The sequence below is a fragment of the Panulirus ornatus genome, chromosome 48 (genome assembly GCF_036320965.1).
Source record: "Panulirus ornatus isolate Po-2019 chromosome 48, ASM3632096v1, whole genome shotgun sequence".
NCBI classification, from domain to species: domain Eukaryota; kingdom Metazoa; phylum Arthropoda; class Malacostraca; order Decapoda; family Palinuridae; genus Panulirus; species Panulirus ornatus.
In genome coordinates, this window is record NC_092271.1 from 14,671,895 (window position 1) to 14,688,671 (window position 16,777).

The window sequence follows — 16,777 nt, forward strand, 5'->3', positions numbered from 1 at the left end:
ATGAAAAAACTGGGTGCAAGATTGTTTAGCTACAACGTAAAGGATTAGAGGTGAAAAACAGATCCATAGTATAAGGAAAGTGGTCATAGCAGTCAGGAACATGGGTGGGTGGGTGATAATTTGCTCTAGATCATTGAGAATGGAGAATGTGAGGACTTTCCCCTTCAACTGTGTGAGAGGAATTTAAACATTCCCTAGAGTGAATGTTGAAAACCTCTTGATAGAGGACCTTGGCTTGCAGGTGAGGGGATGTCAAGGCCTCATGGCAGGAGTCTAGGAAGTCAAAGAAAGATATAGAATTTGTAGAATTAATAGAGCAGTAGATGAGACAAAGTAAGAGCATGGTAGTTAGGAAGAGACCTTGAGCCGGAAGCTGTCAAAGTTTAGGGACTCAAGGTCCTTGAAGCATGCAACCTGTGTATTGATGGCATAAGCACAGACACCACATTTGAACCAGAAACATGAATGGAGATTATAGTTGGAATATATGAAATGGGCTAGTGAGAACATCATTCCACAATTGGGTCTTAAAGAAAAGTAAGATATTAGGAGGGGTACTAGACAGTTGGTTTTCAACAGAAGAGAGGTTACTAGAGAGACCATGAATGTTAGTGTAGTGAACATATTAAAGAGGCAGGTCTATCAGAGTGGGAAAGGTTGTGGGAGGGGCTGGTACTACCACTGTCTATGCCCTTCCATCTCACTGGCGGTAGAGTTAAGTAGGACCTGTAGATTCTTGGCATTCTTAGGGACTAGGAGCTACAGGTTTGTTTGACTGTATCATGATAACATTTAAAAGCAATTGTGCAGCCAGGAGATGGCAAGAGAAATTTTGTGAAGAAATTAAGTAAGATTTGAGTGGGTGTATGGTATTTTGAAAGAAGGTTACAGAACTAGCCCAGTAGTCCATTTTGATGGAACAGAAAATAAGACCAGCAATCCCAACATGGAGGATAGAAGATGGTTCTGCGCACCATTTTAATGTTCCTCAGTCAGTTCGGTAGTACTAATTTGTGGCTTGTTGAAATTTTGATATACCAAATTGTTGTGAAATACAGTATAAAATATTAGAAATGTTTAGTTTTCTATTTTGCTTATCCAACTTTGTGGTCATAAGTAATATAACCAATGTTACTTGGGTTCATTAGTTACCATTCTCTACTTTCCTAGGATATAACTCAAAACATATCAGTATTCAAAATATATTTTTTTACACTGATACAATTATTCACATTAAAATTCACTCTTCACTGCTGCATTAGAGATCATCAAATAGTTCTTCTTCACTGGAGCTGTCAGTGTCATTCTCATGATGGTCAGGCACATTATCATTTTCAAATTTAACTTCCTCAAAGTTTAGGTTTCCACTTCCTTTTAAGCTTTCAACCTGTGATGAAATATTAATATCAATTAACTCTGAATACAATAATGTATGCAAGTAAGCAACACTGTCGAATATGTAGATAATACTAATGGTAAAGGAAAGTAGTTGAAGGGTAAGCAAGAAGTTTGAAAGATACAGTTCAACTGGAAATGCTAAATGAAGCATGAGATGGTATGGCAGCCTATCTATCTTTTGACGAGTTTGCAATAAATGGATTCAGAGGTACAATATGTTAACTTCAAAAATTTGATATATGTACAGTGTACTTAATGGATGAAGGGTTGATCATGAAGATTATGCACACCATGTGTTTCATTACACATGACATCTAGGGATTGGATGTGAGCAAATGTGGCCTTTTCTTATCTGTTCCTGGTGCCACTACAATAATGCGGGAAACGGTGATCAAGTATAGAAAAAAAAATGTGCCCTATTCTTGGTATTGTAATGAACCACAAGGAGAGTGACCCACTAGTTAGATATGGTGTTCACTGGATGAGCCTATTTCCATCTCTACAGTCTATTAAGAAGAACACTATTTCCATCTCTACAGTCTATTAAGAAGAACACTGACAAAATTGGAGTCTCTCTGAATCAGTCAGGCTAAATCTCACCAAGATTCAAAAGAGAAAAGAAGCCATTCCTTGCAAAAGTTAAAAATAAGCTGGCTGCTTGAAAGACAAACTCAAAAGTTGGTGTGATGAAATTTGACATCCTAAAAGTGTCTAAAATATTTTGAGGTATTGGTTGATGACCTGATACTATTGGATCACCAACAGACAATATAACAATTTATTTACCAACCATACTTATGGTCAACCATATGAAATGGTACTGTAGAGGAAAACTGCCTAATATTAGGTATAACATATGTGTGATAAAGAACTGCATTCAAATCTCATACCTCAACTGGTGCTTCATATACAAATAAAAAATCATCTTCATCACTTTCTGTCCAGTCAGTCCAAGTATTTCGGACAGACTCCACCCTATCAAGAGATAGGAAGCTACGAATATTCCTGGCCAGATGCTCCTGGTTGCTGTAAATAAAAAAAGTTTATAAGTTGGAAAATAGAAAAAGGCTCTCAAACTCCAATCCATCTCCAATTCCATCATCAAGGTCATCTTTCTTCACTCGTTTCTCAATATATATTATAAACCTCAAACCTCAAGAAACCCTTTCATGAGGCTTATGTAGCTTCAAAGCTGCATTCCACCTTGAAAGTAAGAAGCTGGTTGACTCTTTCAGAGTAAGAATCTCCTTAATGTGACTGTACTTCATTTCCTTAAGTGACAATGATACAGCCTCACAAAAAGTAACTTTCCGTTGGTAGAGTAAGCACATATATATATATATATATATATATATATATATATATATATATATATATATATATATATATATATATATATATATTTATATATATATGTATTTTTCTTTTCTTTTAAACTATTCGCCATTTCCCGCATCAGCGAGGTAGCGTTAAGAACAGAGGACTGGGCCTTTTTTGGAATATCCTCACCTGGCCCCCTCTGTTCCTTCTTTTGGAAAATTTAAAAAAAAAAAAACGAGAGGGGAGGATTTCCAGCCCCCCGCTCCCTCCCCTTTTAGTCGCCTTCTACGACACGCAGGGAATACGTGGGAAGTATTCTTAATCCCCTATCCCCAGGGATAATATATATATATATATATATATATATATATATATATATATATATATATATATATATATATATATATATATATATATATATATAGAGGTAGTAAAAGCTTTGCGGAAGATGAAAGCTGGCAAGGCAGCAGGTTTGGATGGTATTGCAGTGGAATTTATTAAAAAAGGGGGTGACTGTATTGTTGACTGGTTGGTGAGGTTATTTAATGTATGTATGACTCATGGTGAGGTGCCTGAGGATTGGCGGAATGCTTGCATAGTGCCATTGTACAAAGGCAAAGGGGATAAAAGTGAGTGCTCAAATTACAGAGGTATATAAGTTTGCTGAGTATTCCTGGGAAATTATATGGGAGGGTGTTGATTGAGAGAGTGATGGCATGTACAGAGCATCAGATTGGGGACGAGCAGTGTGGTTTCAGAAGCAGTAGAGGATGTGTGGATCAGGTGTTTGCTTTGAAGAATGTATGTGAGAAATACTTAGAAAAGCAAATGCATTTGTATGTAGTATTTATGGATCTGGTGAAGGCATATGATAGAGATGCTCTATGGAAGGTATTAAGAATATATGGTGTGGGAAGCAAGTTGTTAGAAGCAGTGAAAAGTTTTTAACAAGGATGTAAGGCATGTGTACGTGTAGGAAGAGAGGAAAGTGATTGGTTCTCACTGAATGTTGGTTTGCGGCAGGGATGTATGATGTCTCCCTGGTTGTTTAATTTGTTTATGAATGGGGTTGTTAGGGATGTGAATGCAAGAGTTTTGGAAAGAGGGGCAAGTATGCAGTCTGTTGTGGATGAGAGAGCTTGGGAAGTGAGTCAGTTGTTGTTTGCTGATGATACAGCGCTGGTGGCTGATTCGTGTGAGAAACTGCAGAAGCTGGTGACTGAGTTTGGTAAAGTGTGTGAAAGAACAAAGCTGAGAGTAAATGTGAATAAGAGCAAGGTTATTAGGTACAGTAGGGTTGAGGGACAAGTCAATTGGGAGGTAAGTTTGAATGGAGAAAAACTGGAGGAAGTGAAGTGTTTTAGATATCTCGGGGTGGATTTGGCAGCGGATGGAACCATGGAAGCGGAAGTGAATCATAGGGTGGGGGAGGGGGCGAAAGTTCTGGGAGCGTTGAACAATGTGTGGAAGTTGAGAACATTATCTCGGAAAGCAAAAATGGGTATGTTTGAAGGAATAGTGGTTCCTACAATGTTATATGGTTACGAGGCATAGGCTATTGACAGAGTTGTGTGGAGAAGGGTGGATGTGCTGGAAATGAGATGTTTGAGGACAATATGTGGTGTGAGGTGGTTTGATTCAGTAAGTAATAATAGGGTAAGAGAGATGTGTGGCAATAAAAAGAGTGTGGTTGAGAGAGCAGAAGAGGGTGTTTTGAAATGGTTTGGTCACATGGAGAGAATGAGTGAGGAAAGGTTGATCAAGAGGATATATGTGTCAGAGGTGGAGGGAACGAGGGGAAGTGGGAGACAAAATTGGAGGTGGAAAGATGGAGTTTATGTATATATATGTGTATGTGGGTGGGTTGGGCCATTCTTTCGTCTGTTTCCTTGCGCTACCTCACTGATGCAGGAGACCAACGGAGTATAATAATAATAAAATATATATATCCCTGGGGATGGGGAGAAAGAATACTTCCCACGTGTTCCCTGCGTGTCGTAGAAGACGACTAAAAGGGGAGGGAGTGGGGGGCTGGAAATCCTCCCCTCTCATCATTTTTTTTTTTTAATTTTCCAAAAGAAGGAACAGAGAAGGGGGCCAGGTGAGGATATTCCCTCAAAGACCCAGTCCTCTGTTCTTAACGCTACCTCGCTAATGCGGGAAATGGCGAATAGTTTGAAAAAAATATATATATATAGTGTGTGTGTGTGTGTCAAAGGTGGGGGAACAAGAAGTGGAAGACCAAAATGGAGGTTGAACAACGGAGTGAAAAAGATTTTGAGCAATCGGGGCATGAACATCCAGTAGATTGAGAGGCGTGCAAGGAATAGAGCAAATTGCAACAATGTGGTATACAGGGGTCGACTTGCTGTCAATGGACCAGGGCATGTGAAACGTCTGGGATAAACCATGGAAAGGCCTGTGGGGCCTGGATGTGGATAAGGAGCTGTGGTTTTGGTGCATTAAACATAACAGGTAGAGACAGAGTGTGAACAAATGTGGCCTTTTTTGTCTGTTTTCTTGGCGCTACCTCACTGATGCAGGGAGTGACAATGCTGTTTCTTATGAGGTAGGGTGGTGTCAGGAATGGATGAAAGCAAGCAAGTACAAATATGTACATGTGTATATGTGCATTTTTATTTTATTTGCTTTTGGAAGACCTGGCAGGTGAAGTAAACTTTAAAGTTGAGTGGATGAACTATTTGTAGAGAATGTTTAGGCATTCTTTTTCTTATCCATATCTAATGCCAGTTTGTGTTCCAAGGGCATTTTGTTTGTGTGATGTTTCTGTGTTGATGCTACTAGTGTGAAGAGTGATGATCATGTGTATGTCATATTTGACTCCTAGAATGGATGGTGTTTTGATCAGAGGGAGTGACTCATTCAAGGTGACTGGAGGGTGTGAGCTGGATTCATGTCTGTCCCAGGTTAAAAGACTGACTGAAGATTATTTTGGATATGCTGAAATTCTGTTCTGAATGAGCCATTGTTCTAATTGTATAATGTAGTGCTGCATGTGTGTTGTTGCTACTGTGGTGTTAGAGTGTTGTGATGTGATTGTGAGGGAATATCTTCACTTGGCCCCCTTCTCTATTCTTTTTTTTTGGGAAAAGTAAAACAAAACAGGAGGTGAGGATTTCCAGCCCCCCACTCCCTCCCCTTTTAGTCACCTACCACGACACACAGGGAATAGTGTGTGAAAGCGAGAAGCTGAGAGTAAATGTGAATATAAGTAAAGTTACTGGGTTTAACAAGGCTAAAGGACAGGCCAGCTGGGGTGAAAGTCTGAATTAAGAAAAATTGGAGGACATGAAGTGTTTTAGATACCTGGGAGTGGACTTGGCAGCAAATGGAACCATGGAAGCATGAATGAGTCACAGGGTAGGTGGGGGAGGGCAAAGGTTCTGGGAGCATTGAAAAATGTGTGGAGTGAAAGATTGTCATCTGGGAAGGCAAAAATTGATATGTTTGAAGGTATACAAGACCCAACAAAATATATTATAAGGATGCAAGGCATGGGCTATAAGGATGTGTGGAAGAGGGAGGATGTGTTGGAAATGAAATGTTTCAGGACAGTGTGTGGTGCAAGGTGGTTTGATTTCATGAGTAATGACAGGACAAAAGAGAGGTGGGACACTGAAAAGAGTCTGGTTAAGAAGAGATGAAGAGGATGTGCTGAAATGGTTTGGAGTGAGTGAGAAAAAGTTGACAAAGGACATGCGTGAAAAGTGAAGGGAACAAAGAGAATAGGGAGACCAAATTGGAGATAAAAGGAAGGAATGAAAAATTTTTGAGCAATCAAAGTTTTACCAAGCAGGATGGTGAAAGGCATGCATGGAACAGATTGAATGGGAACTATGTGGTACTCAGAACAATTACTAGCTACCTGGTAACCACAAACATTCAACACCTACACAATGAAACAATAATCCTCCTGATATAGTCCCACCTCATAATGTGCACCACTCAATTCTATACAACAGCACCAGACCTCTCCTTTCCAAACCCCTTCATAACTAACCACAGACCTCCAAGCAGAAATAAAAAAAGAAGCTTACCCCTGCCTTACACTTCAGTAAACTCAACTTACAGATCCCAAGAAAAAATATAACTCAGAAAAAACACATGCATGCAGGAATAAACTGATAAGCCTCAACCACCAACCTCCTTAATCATTCTTAAACTCCAACCCACCGGACATACCCTAATTAGAAACCACACTCCCCATACAAACATGTCACACTCTTCCACTTATGCTCAGGATATTACCTATATTACAAGCAACATTTCAAGATATCCCAAGATCCTTCACTGCACAATGCAACTACCATAAAGAAGATAAGGAGCACTTGCAACTTAACTGTCTTGCACTCTCTGCATAAATATGTGGTCAACTTATTGAGTGTTACAGCAGCCTCATAAAGACAGAAGGAACTCCTAGGGTAGGAAGTAAGTTAATAAGCATATAGATAGGTATCATGAACACATGAGTGAACTTTTGAGGAATGTTTCTCAACTGACACCATCCTCTGTGTTTACTTTTATATGATAATGTAGGAGGGGAGGATTTCCAGCACACTGTTTCTTCCCATCTTTGTACTTACAACACAAACTGTTAACATACAGACATAATATGATGCATTAAATGCAAATAAGATCTTTAAACTATGGTGTAAATACCAAGCAGATTAGCACTTACCTTTTAAGCCCAACACTAGTCTCAGAAAGAGGAACAGTGCCTCCTGCTCTTAGTACCAGTGCAACTTGATAGCCATCTCTCTGTTTGCTAAAACAATAAAAAATGCTTTTTAAGCAATGAATACAGCATGATCCTCTTCATTAAACATAAGTTTTTACTACAAAAGTTACATAATCTATGTTTAAGTAAACAATGATACCATGAGAATAGATAAGGGGATTTCAGGAGATGAAAAAATAGATGAAGGTCAGCTCCGATGAACTGAGAAACTGAGTTTTACTCTTAAACAGTGGATGACTTGCAAAATATGAAGCACAAAATGAGGTTCTAATTTTTTTCCAAATCTAAAGTAAATGAATTCATATAAAAGTAAAGGATATACACAAAAGAGTGAGTTGAAAAAACCTATATGGTCACAGAACAGTACTGAAATTAACACACAGCTCTTGCAAAGGGTGGAAGAGGAAGGGAAAATGAGGATGAATGTACAGGAGGATGGTGAGCCTCTGATGCAAATTCACTAATGACCCTTATCTCTGTCTTAAGAAAGAAACATATGTAGAGACCAGGGAGATAACCTAAGAAACAATACATAAAATGAATATAAGGGGAAACTTTTTATAATAGTTATAACTAAAGTCTTAGAAACACAATAGTTTCCTGTTTTTCCTTGCATACATTGCAACTTAAAAATCATAACAAAGAATTAAGGACAATCACGAAAACTTACCTACCACTCCTGTGAACAACCCGTACAGCCATAACAGAACTAGTGTCCAGGACCAAAGTGTTCTGGTCAGCACAACGACTTGTTAACCACTCAAACCAGCTGCGACGGGTCATAGTTACCTGGCCTTTTGTTTTATCAAATACACAATCCTGGAAAAAGAAGACTGAAATATCAAAATTACTGTGTGAAATAGAGGACAGCTTTAGGCCACTTGGTGCTTACAAGCACCTAACAAACAACACAAAACACAAACCCACCCTGAACAAACTAACTCCTACTCCACAAAAATCCAGTAGCACACTAATCATCTTACAACTTAACACCAGCGCCATAAGAAGCAAAAACAAAGAAGTATTCAATCTATACCACAGAAAAAACATACAATTAGCTCTTTTCCAAGAAACTAGACTTACATTTACATCCATCCCCCCCTCTCTCCTATAACTACTCGACCCAATGACAAGACAGGCACAAAGACCAGGAGGACTCATGACATTTATATGAACTATTAATTGACAAATTCATGCATGGTGTTTTGACAAGAAAATAGTGAAGTTGGAGAAAAATGTAGCTTAGACATTGAAGCTTATTGATTCAGTGGTGAAATTGATGAGAACTGCTATTGACGTTTGTGTGAATAAATTGTACATTTCCTTTTCCATAGCCAGAGGTTGAACCATTATGTGACGTTCATTTTTTTCATTCATTTCAAGCTAAAAGTTTGTTTTCTAAATTGTTTCTTACATTTTTCATATGTATATATATGTATGTGTGTGTGTGTGTGTGTGTGTGTGTGTGTGTGTGTGTGTGTGTATATATATGTATATTATCCCTGGGGATAGGGGTGAAAGAATACTTCCCACGTATTCCTCGCGTGTCGTAGAAAGCGACTAGAGGGGACGGGAGCGGGGGGCCGGAAATCCTCCCCTCCTTGTATTAACTTTCTAAAATGGGAAACAGAAGAAGGAGTCACGCGGGGAGTGCTCATCCTCCTCGTAGGCTCAGAGTGGGGTGCCTAAATGTGTGTGGATGTAACCAAGATGTGAAAAAAGGAGAGATAGGTAGTATGTTTGAGGAAAGGAACCTGGATGTTTTGGCTCTGAGTGAAACGAAGCTAAAGGGTAAAGGGGAAGAGTGGTTTGGAAATGTCTGGGGAGTGAAGTCAGGGGTTAGTGAGAGGACAAGAGCAAGGGAAGGAGTAGCAATACTCCTAAAACAGGAGTTGTGGGAGTATGTGATAGAATGTAAGAAAGTAAATTCTCGATTAATATGGGTAAAATTGAAAGTTGATGGAGAGAGGTGGGTGATTATTGGTGCATATGCACCTGGGCATGAGAAGAAAGATCATGAGAGGCAAGTGTTTTGGGAGCAGCTAAATGAGTGTGTTAGCGGTTTTGATGCACGAGACTGGGTTATAGTGATGGGTGATTTGAATGCAAAGGTGAGTAATGTGGCAGTTGAGGGAATAATTGGTATGCATGGGGTGTTCAGTGTTGTAAATGGAAATGGTGAAGAGCTTGTAGATTTATGTGCTGAAAAAGGACTGATGATTGGGAATACCTGGTTTAAAAAGCGAGATATACATAAGTATACTTATGTAAGTAGGAGAGATGGCCAGAGAGCGTTATTGGATTACGTGTTAATTGACAGGCGTGCGAAAGAGAGACTTTTGGATGTCAATGTGCTGAGAGGTGCAACTGGAGGGATGTCTGATCATTATCTTGTGGAGGCTAAGGTGAAGATTAGTATGGGTTTTCAGAAAAGAAGAGTGAATGTTGGGGTGAAGAAGGTGGTGAGAGTAAGTGAGCTTGGGAAGGAGACCTGTGTGAAGAAGTATCAGGAGAGACTGTGTACAGAATGGAAAAAGGTGAGAACAATGGAAGTAAGGGGAGTGGGGGAGGAATGGGATGTATTTAGGGAATCAGTGATGGATTGCGCAAAAGTCGCTGTCTCCCGCGTTTGCGAGGTAGCGCAAGGAAACAGACGAAAGAAATGGCCCAACCCACCCCCATACACATGTATATACATACGTCTACACACGCAAATATACATACCTCCACAGCTTTCCATGGTTTACCCCAGACGCTTCACATGCCTTGATTCAATCCACTGACAGCACGTCAACCCCGGTATACCACATCGCTCCAATTCACTCTATTCCTTGCCCTCCTTTCACCCTCCTGCATGTTCAGGCCCCGATCACACAAAATCTTTTTCACTCCATCTTTCCACCTCCAATTTGGTCTCCCTCTTCTCCTCGTTCCCTCCACCTCCGACACATATATTCTCTTGGTCAATCTTTCCTCACTCATTCTCTCCATGTGCCCGAACCATTTCAAAACACCCTCTTCTGCTCTCTCAACCACGCTCTTTTTATTTCCACACATCTCTCTTACCCTTACGTTACTTACTCGATCAAACCACCTCACACCACACACTGTCCTCAAACATCTCATTTCCAGCACATCCATCCTCCTGCGCACAACTCTAGCCATAGCCCACGCCTCGCAACCATACAACATTGTTGGAACCACTATTCCTTCAAACATACCCATTTTTGCTTTCCGAGATAATGTTCTCGACTTCCACACATTCTTCAAGACTCCCAGAATTTTCGCCCCCTCCCCCACCCTATGATCCACTTCCGCTTCCATGGTTCCATCTGCTGCCAGATCCACTTCCAGATATCTAAAACATTTCACTTCCTCCAGTTTTTCTCCATTCAAACTCACCTCCCAATTGACTTGACCCTCAACCCTACTGTACCTAATAACCTTGCTCTTATTCACATTTACTCTTAACTTTCTTCTTTCACACACTTTACCAAACTCAGTCACCAGCTTCTGCAGTTTCTCACATGTATCATCCACCAGCACTGTATCATCAGCGAACAACAACTGACTCACTTCCCAAGCTCTCTCATCCCCAACAGACTTCATACTTGCCCCTCTTACCAAAACTCTTGCATTCACCTCCCTAACAACGCCATCCATAAACAAATTAAACAACCATGGAGACATCACACACCCCTGCCGCAAACCTACATTCACTGAGAACCAATCACTTTCCTCTCTTCCTACACGTACACATGCCTTACATCCTCGATAAAAACTTTTCACTGCTTCTAACAACTTGCCTCCCACACCATATATTCTTAATACCTTCCACAGAGCATCTCTATCAACTCTATCATATGCCTTCTCCAGATCCATAAATGCTACATACAAATCCATTTGCTTTTCTAAGTATTTCTCACATACATTCTTCAAAGCAAACACCTGATCCACACATCCTCTACCACTTCTGAAACCACACTGCTCTTCCCCAATCTGATGCTCTGTACATGCCTTCACCCTCTCAATCAATATCCTCCCATATAATTTACCAGGAATACTCAACAAACTTATACCTCTGTAATTTGAGCACTGACTCTTATCCCCTTTGCCTTTGTACAATGGCACTATGCACGCATTCCGCCAATCCTCAGGCACCTCACCATGAGTCATACATACATTAAATAACCTTACCAACCAGTCAACAATACAGTCACCCCCTTTTTTAATAAATTCCACTGCAATACCATCCAAACCTGCTGCCTTGCCGGCTTTCATCTTCCGCAAAGCTTTTACTACCTCTTCTCTGTTTACCAAATCATTTTCCCTAACCCTCTCACTTTGCACACCACCTCGACCAAAACACCCTATATCTGCCACTCTATCATCAAACACATTCAACAAACCTTCAAAATACTCACTCCATCTCCTTCTCACATCACCACTACTTGTTATCACCTCCCCATTTGCGCCCTTCACTGAAGTTCCCATTTGCTCCCTTGTCTTATGCACTTTATTTACCTCCTTCCAGAACATCTTTTTATTCTCCCTAAAATTTAATGATACTCTCTCACCCCAACTCTCATTTGCCCTTTTTTTCACCTCTTGCACCTTTCTCTTGACCTCCTGTCTCTTTCTTTTATACATCTCCCACTCAATTTCATTTTTTCCCAGCAAAAATCGTCCAAATGCCTCTCTCTTCTCTTTCACTAATACTCTTACTTCTTCATCCCACCACTCACTACCCTTTCTAATCAACCCACCTCCCACTCTTCTCATGCCACAAGCATCTTTTGCGCAATCCATCACTGATTCCCTAAATACATCCCATTCCTCCCCCACTCCCCTTACTTCCATTGTTCTCACCTTTTTCCATTCTGTACTCAGTCTCTCCTGGTACTAGCTCACTTACTCTCACCACCCTCTTCACCCCAACATTCACTCTTCCTTTCTGAAAACCCATACAAATCTTCAACTTAGCCTCCACAAGATAATGATCAGACATCCCTCCAGTTGCACCTCTCAGCACATTAACATCCAAAAGTCTCTCTTTCGTGCGCCTGTCAATTAACACGTAATCCAATAATGCTCTCTGGCCATCTCTCCTACTTACATAAGTATACTTATGTATATCTCGCTTTTTAAACCAGGTATTCCCAATCATCAGTCCTTTTTCAGCACATAAATCTACAAGCTCTTCACCATTTCCATTTACAACACTGAACACCCCATGTATACCAATTATTCCCTCAACTGCTTGGCACCCAATTCACTGCAGCAACTTCAGACCCTTCCCACCAAAACCACATCATGACCAACCAAAAACCCTTAAGAAGATTTACCCTTGCTCCACACTTTTGCAACTCAGTCCCCAATATCCAGGAAAATGACAACACACACACACACACACAAGCTACAGGCCTCCATAATTTAGTGGTTACAATTACTGACCAAAGCTCAGTATACAGGCCCACATGGAGTCAATCCATAAGGGTAAAAACCATGGGTGCAGCAGTTGACCCAAAGCCAATCCGAGCTACTCATCCTCCCCTTACGTTTAGCTGATAAATGGGTACCTGGATTGTGCCAGGGTGTGGATATATGTGTGTGTGTGTGTGTGTGTGTAAAGACAAGGTTAAGAGGGGGAATCAAGAGTGTGAAACTCTCTCCCGTAATACACAAATAATAATGACACACACACACACACACACACACACAATACTTACTTAACAGGATCTAAATAACTGCCCTCCCAGCCCTATCTTAAACTCAGATCTGAGATAGGAGTTCTAATTTTCCTTTCATTACATCTTAGGGAAGAACCCCAGAGTGTTAAAACCCCTTTGGTATAAATGTTCAACTTAATCATAACAGCTTATGCTAACTCTGTACTGTATAATGGTTTCCTTACCTCCCAGTCATCTAAAAATGTGAGTCCCAGAATAAGGCATCCAGTCAGATAAGCAATCTTCATCAGAATGTGCTCATCTGCAAAAAGGATAACAAAAAAATGAATTATGAAGAATGAAAAATTGTTTCTCTCCAGGACACATGAGCAAAAACAGCATACACACTAGAAGGAGGGTTTAAAAGAAAACAGCTTTCAAAGCACATGAAAAAAAAAAAAACTGGATACCATCACTGGTGAACCAGAGGCATGCTGGAATTCAAATTACTGCAAGGAGGACTCCCCAGGGCTACACTGGTTAGATCCACCATGTTTGAGCTAAGGTACAGTATAGATATAGCAGACCACTGTAGTGCATTACAACAACAAAAGAGTATGATTGGCCATTAATCAGAGACAAAAGTACACTATATTTATGCCAAACATCAACTTGAGAGAGAGAGAGAGAGAGAGAGAGAGAGAGAGAGAGACTCAAAGAGAAGGCAAAGTTATTTATGAAGTTTATCCTTTACTGAGCAAAGCCCATCTTTGCCAACCAGAAAACAATATGTGAAGGATACCACAAACTGCTGAGGTGGGGAAATGTTGCAAAGAAATGTCATAGATATGGTACTGGGATATATCTTTTGCAAATATTAAAACAGCCCTTTATTGAGTATCTATCAGATCTACCTTTGGGAGACATTTTAAAACAGATTTTACTTGTATTAAAATTATGTGAGTCATATGAAAAACAGCTTAGAGGAGAACTATGTGGTTAAAGAACAAGTCAGACAATTGCTCAGAAAATAAACAAATTATGTAAAAGCTACTGTGTCACAAAGAATTCCTACCTGGACTGTAGTAAGATGCTCCAATACCAACAGATATGACACCTGGAAAGAGAGACTACTAAGTATAAAGCATACTTCACCTTTACTGCCATAACTACCCATCTATACAAAGATCTTCCTTAAAAACTAAATCCATATAGTGGTACATACTATTTTTGCGAATGACGACTTTCCCTTGTTAACAAGGTAGAACCAGTAACAGATGAAGAGAGGCTGCATTTTTTTCACATTCATTCTCAGACTGTCATATGTAATGCACAACCATGCCCCACAGACCTCTCCTTGATTTAACCTGGTCAATTCACATACAGTGGTTCAGTCCATTTACAGCATGTCAACACATATATCCCTCATCCTTACAATTCACTCTATCCACTGAACACATTTTACCTTCCTGCACGCTCAGGCCCTGTTCACTCAAGATGTTTTAATTCCATCCTTTATATGAAGTGAAATCTCACCATCAGTTTTGGCATTATCAAAAGAATTTTCAAAATGTACAAGTTTTTGAGTTATTCCACAACCACAGCTCCCTTTCCACATCCAGGCCCACAAAACTTTCCATGTTTTACCCCAGATGCTTCACATGCCCTGATTCAATCCATTGACAACACGTCGACCCCGGTATACCACATCATTCCAAGTCACTCTATACCTTGCATATATATATATATATATATATATATATATATATATATATATATATATATATATATATACACAAGTAGGTAGAAATATGCTAGCACTATCTACTCCTGGGAATTACATGCCCACTCGCTCTGTCACATGTATGTTGACATCTAGTACCATTAGCACTAAAGTGACTGATATACTTGGACAAGAATACTGAACATTAGGAAAATCTTAGCTTGGAGGGGGGGGGTTAGATGAGGTTTTCATAAATTACCTACTTATACTTTAATGCCACACATCTACCTTATGATACTATCAACATATATATTTTTCATTAGTAAATACATACAACTCCAAATCATGCTTCACAACTGTTACTGTGTTATCTAACCTCTATCTTTGCATCAAAATAAAATCATGCAATATCAAAAGCTAATAGCCTAAACTGATTAATTATCTACAACCTCGCCCCTCTTAGGCGACTAATATAAATAAACCAACAGAATTGTTATGGTCTCTCTGCCCTATTCACTCTATGCTGAAGGAATAAGTATTCACGCTTAGATTAAACAGTTAACAAAATTCCCAAAATATTCACATAATCCTAAAATAAACTTTAGTTTGTTACAAGGGGAACATAGGTTGAAAGAAGTTCATTTCTCATGTGTTTCACTTTTATCATCAAAGTCCTCTCTATTCTCATGTATATCCAAGTCAGAAAAATAAGTACAGCTCTACATTTCGATTCCTACTCTAAACACATTTAGTGGAATAAGCTAAGCTGTCCATTGATATGTTTCTGCTAAATCCACATATTATCTCAGTGGTATCCCTTATATATAACTTTATCCAGTGAACTAAAGGTACTATTTAGTCCCACACTGGATTAATAGCTTACCATCATACTAAAGATAATGGGTTAAGAAAAAATTATGCTCATGATATGACGTGAGATACTGCTCACCAACGAAGATGCTCCATGATTTAATCCCAGGTGTCACAGAGAGATGGAGGATATCTGTATTGCTAATGACAAGATTCATCTTGAGTGGTACATGCTCTGGCCCAGGGAGACGCGTCCTCACACCCTCCACCTTTGTTTACCTTCGTCAGCTGTTGAAGCAGACACGGAAAAGGGGAAGGGGGGGGACAACATTGGGGGTTAAGACCTACAGGCATTTAAATACACATTTCTAATCTTAATGTTAGATAGGTCATCCCATTTGCTTTATTAGGTTTCCATCTGAAGGTATAGATTTAAGTTATTAGGTATTTTTAACGTTATTAGGTATTTGCTAAGGATGACATCATCGTTGACTTTATCTCAAAGAGTGGCTTTTCCTCACAGGGTTCACACCGAGACACAAAAAGTTGATGAAGACTCCACTTGTGAGATTATGCTCCTCTCTTTTTCAGTACACGCCCCCGAGACCAGATATGAATGAGTTCCTTAATTTACTTCCACATAATGAACATGTAAAACAAAACCTTCCACGAATGTGCTGTGCTGAACACATGCACCTTTGTATCTTTACAGATGAGACTAAGATTATGAGAAACTTGAGTCTCAAGATTGTGGAGACCTTCAGCGAGACCCACACAGTCTCCAGACATGACTCAAGAAGTTAAGGCCATCAACTGTAATGAAATGAAGACAAGACAAAGTGAAGAAAATCTAATTGTGACTACTAGTGCTAGAATCAACATTTGGAGTTTGATTCAATGCACAGAATATAACACCAGGAATACTGTTAAGGAGGTAAATCACTTACTGGTTGATATAAAATCCGAGGTTAGTAAAAAAAAACCTATCATCCAGTCACTCAGTAAAGTAAGCATGATTTAGCTTAGCTTGTATTTCAGTAGGTAGAATGGCAACATAATTAGTAGCCTTGATATTAATAGTTCGTTGGTTCTGTGTAC

At 39.6% G+C, this 16,777-nt stretch overlaps 2 protein-coding genes across 4 annotated transcripts in view; one reads left to right on the forward strand and one right to left on the reverse strand.

Moving 5' to 3' along the window:
• Positions 1-1,188: 1,188 nt before the first annotated feature.
• On the reverse strand, positions 1,189-16,767 carry LOC139764125 (cytochrome b-245 chaperone 1-like). 3 transcript variants are annotated; one of them, XM_071690644.1, is made up of 7 exons: positions 16,627-16,767; positions 14,222-14,263; positions 13,392-13,468; positions 8,148-8,296; positions 7,418-7,504; positions 2,289-2,424; positions 1,189-1,387 (listed from the first exon to the last, which is right to left on the reverse strand). In XM_071690644.1, exons 1-7 carry the CDS (start codon positions 16,691-16,693, stop codon positions 1,259-1,261), a joined length of 687 nt encoding a protein of 228 aa, XP_071546745.1. In that variant the 5' UTR covers positions 16,694-16,767; the 3' UTR covers positions 1,189-1,258. The 3 variants fall into 3 exon arrangements, with proteins under 3 accessions (XP_071546745.1, XP_071546744.1, XP_071546746.1); XM_071690643.1 differs by lacking the exon at positions 16,627-16,767 and adding an exon at positions 15,819-16,361; XM_071690645.1 differs by lacking the exons at positions 14,222-14,263; positions 16,627-16,767 and adding an exon at positions 15,819-16,297.
• LOC139764122 (progranulin-like) overlaps positions 16,452-16,777 on the forward strand; it is a 121,631-nt gene continuing 121,305 nt past the window's right edge. Inside the window, exon 1 of the mRNA XM_071690636.1 lies at positions 16,452-16,613. Within this exon, the coding sequence (XP_071546737.1) occupies positions 16,467-16,613 (147 nt within the window). The 5' untranslated portion in view covers positions 16,452-16,466. The remainder of the gene's footprint in view (positions 16,614-16,777) is intronic.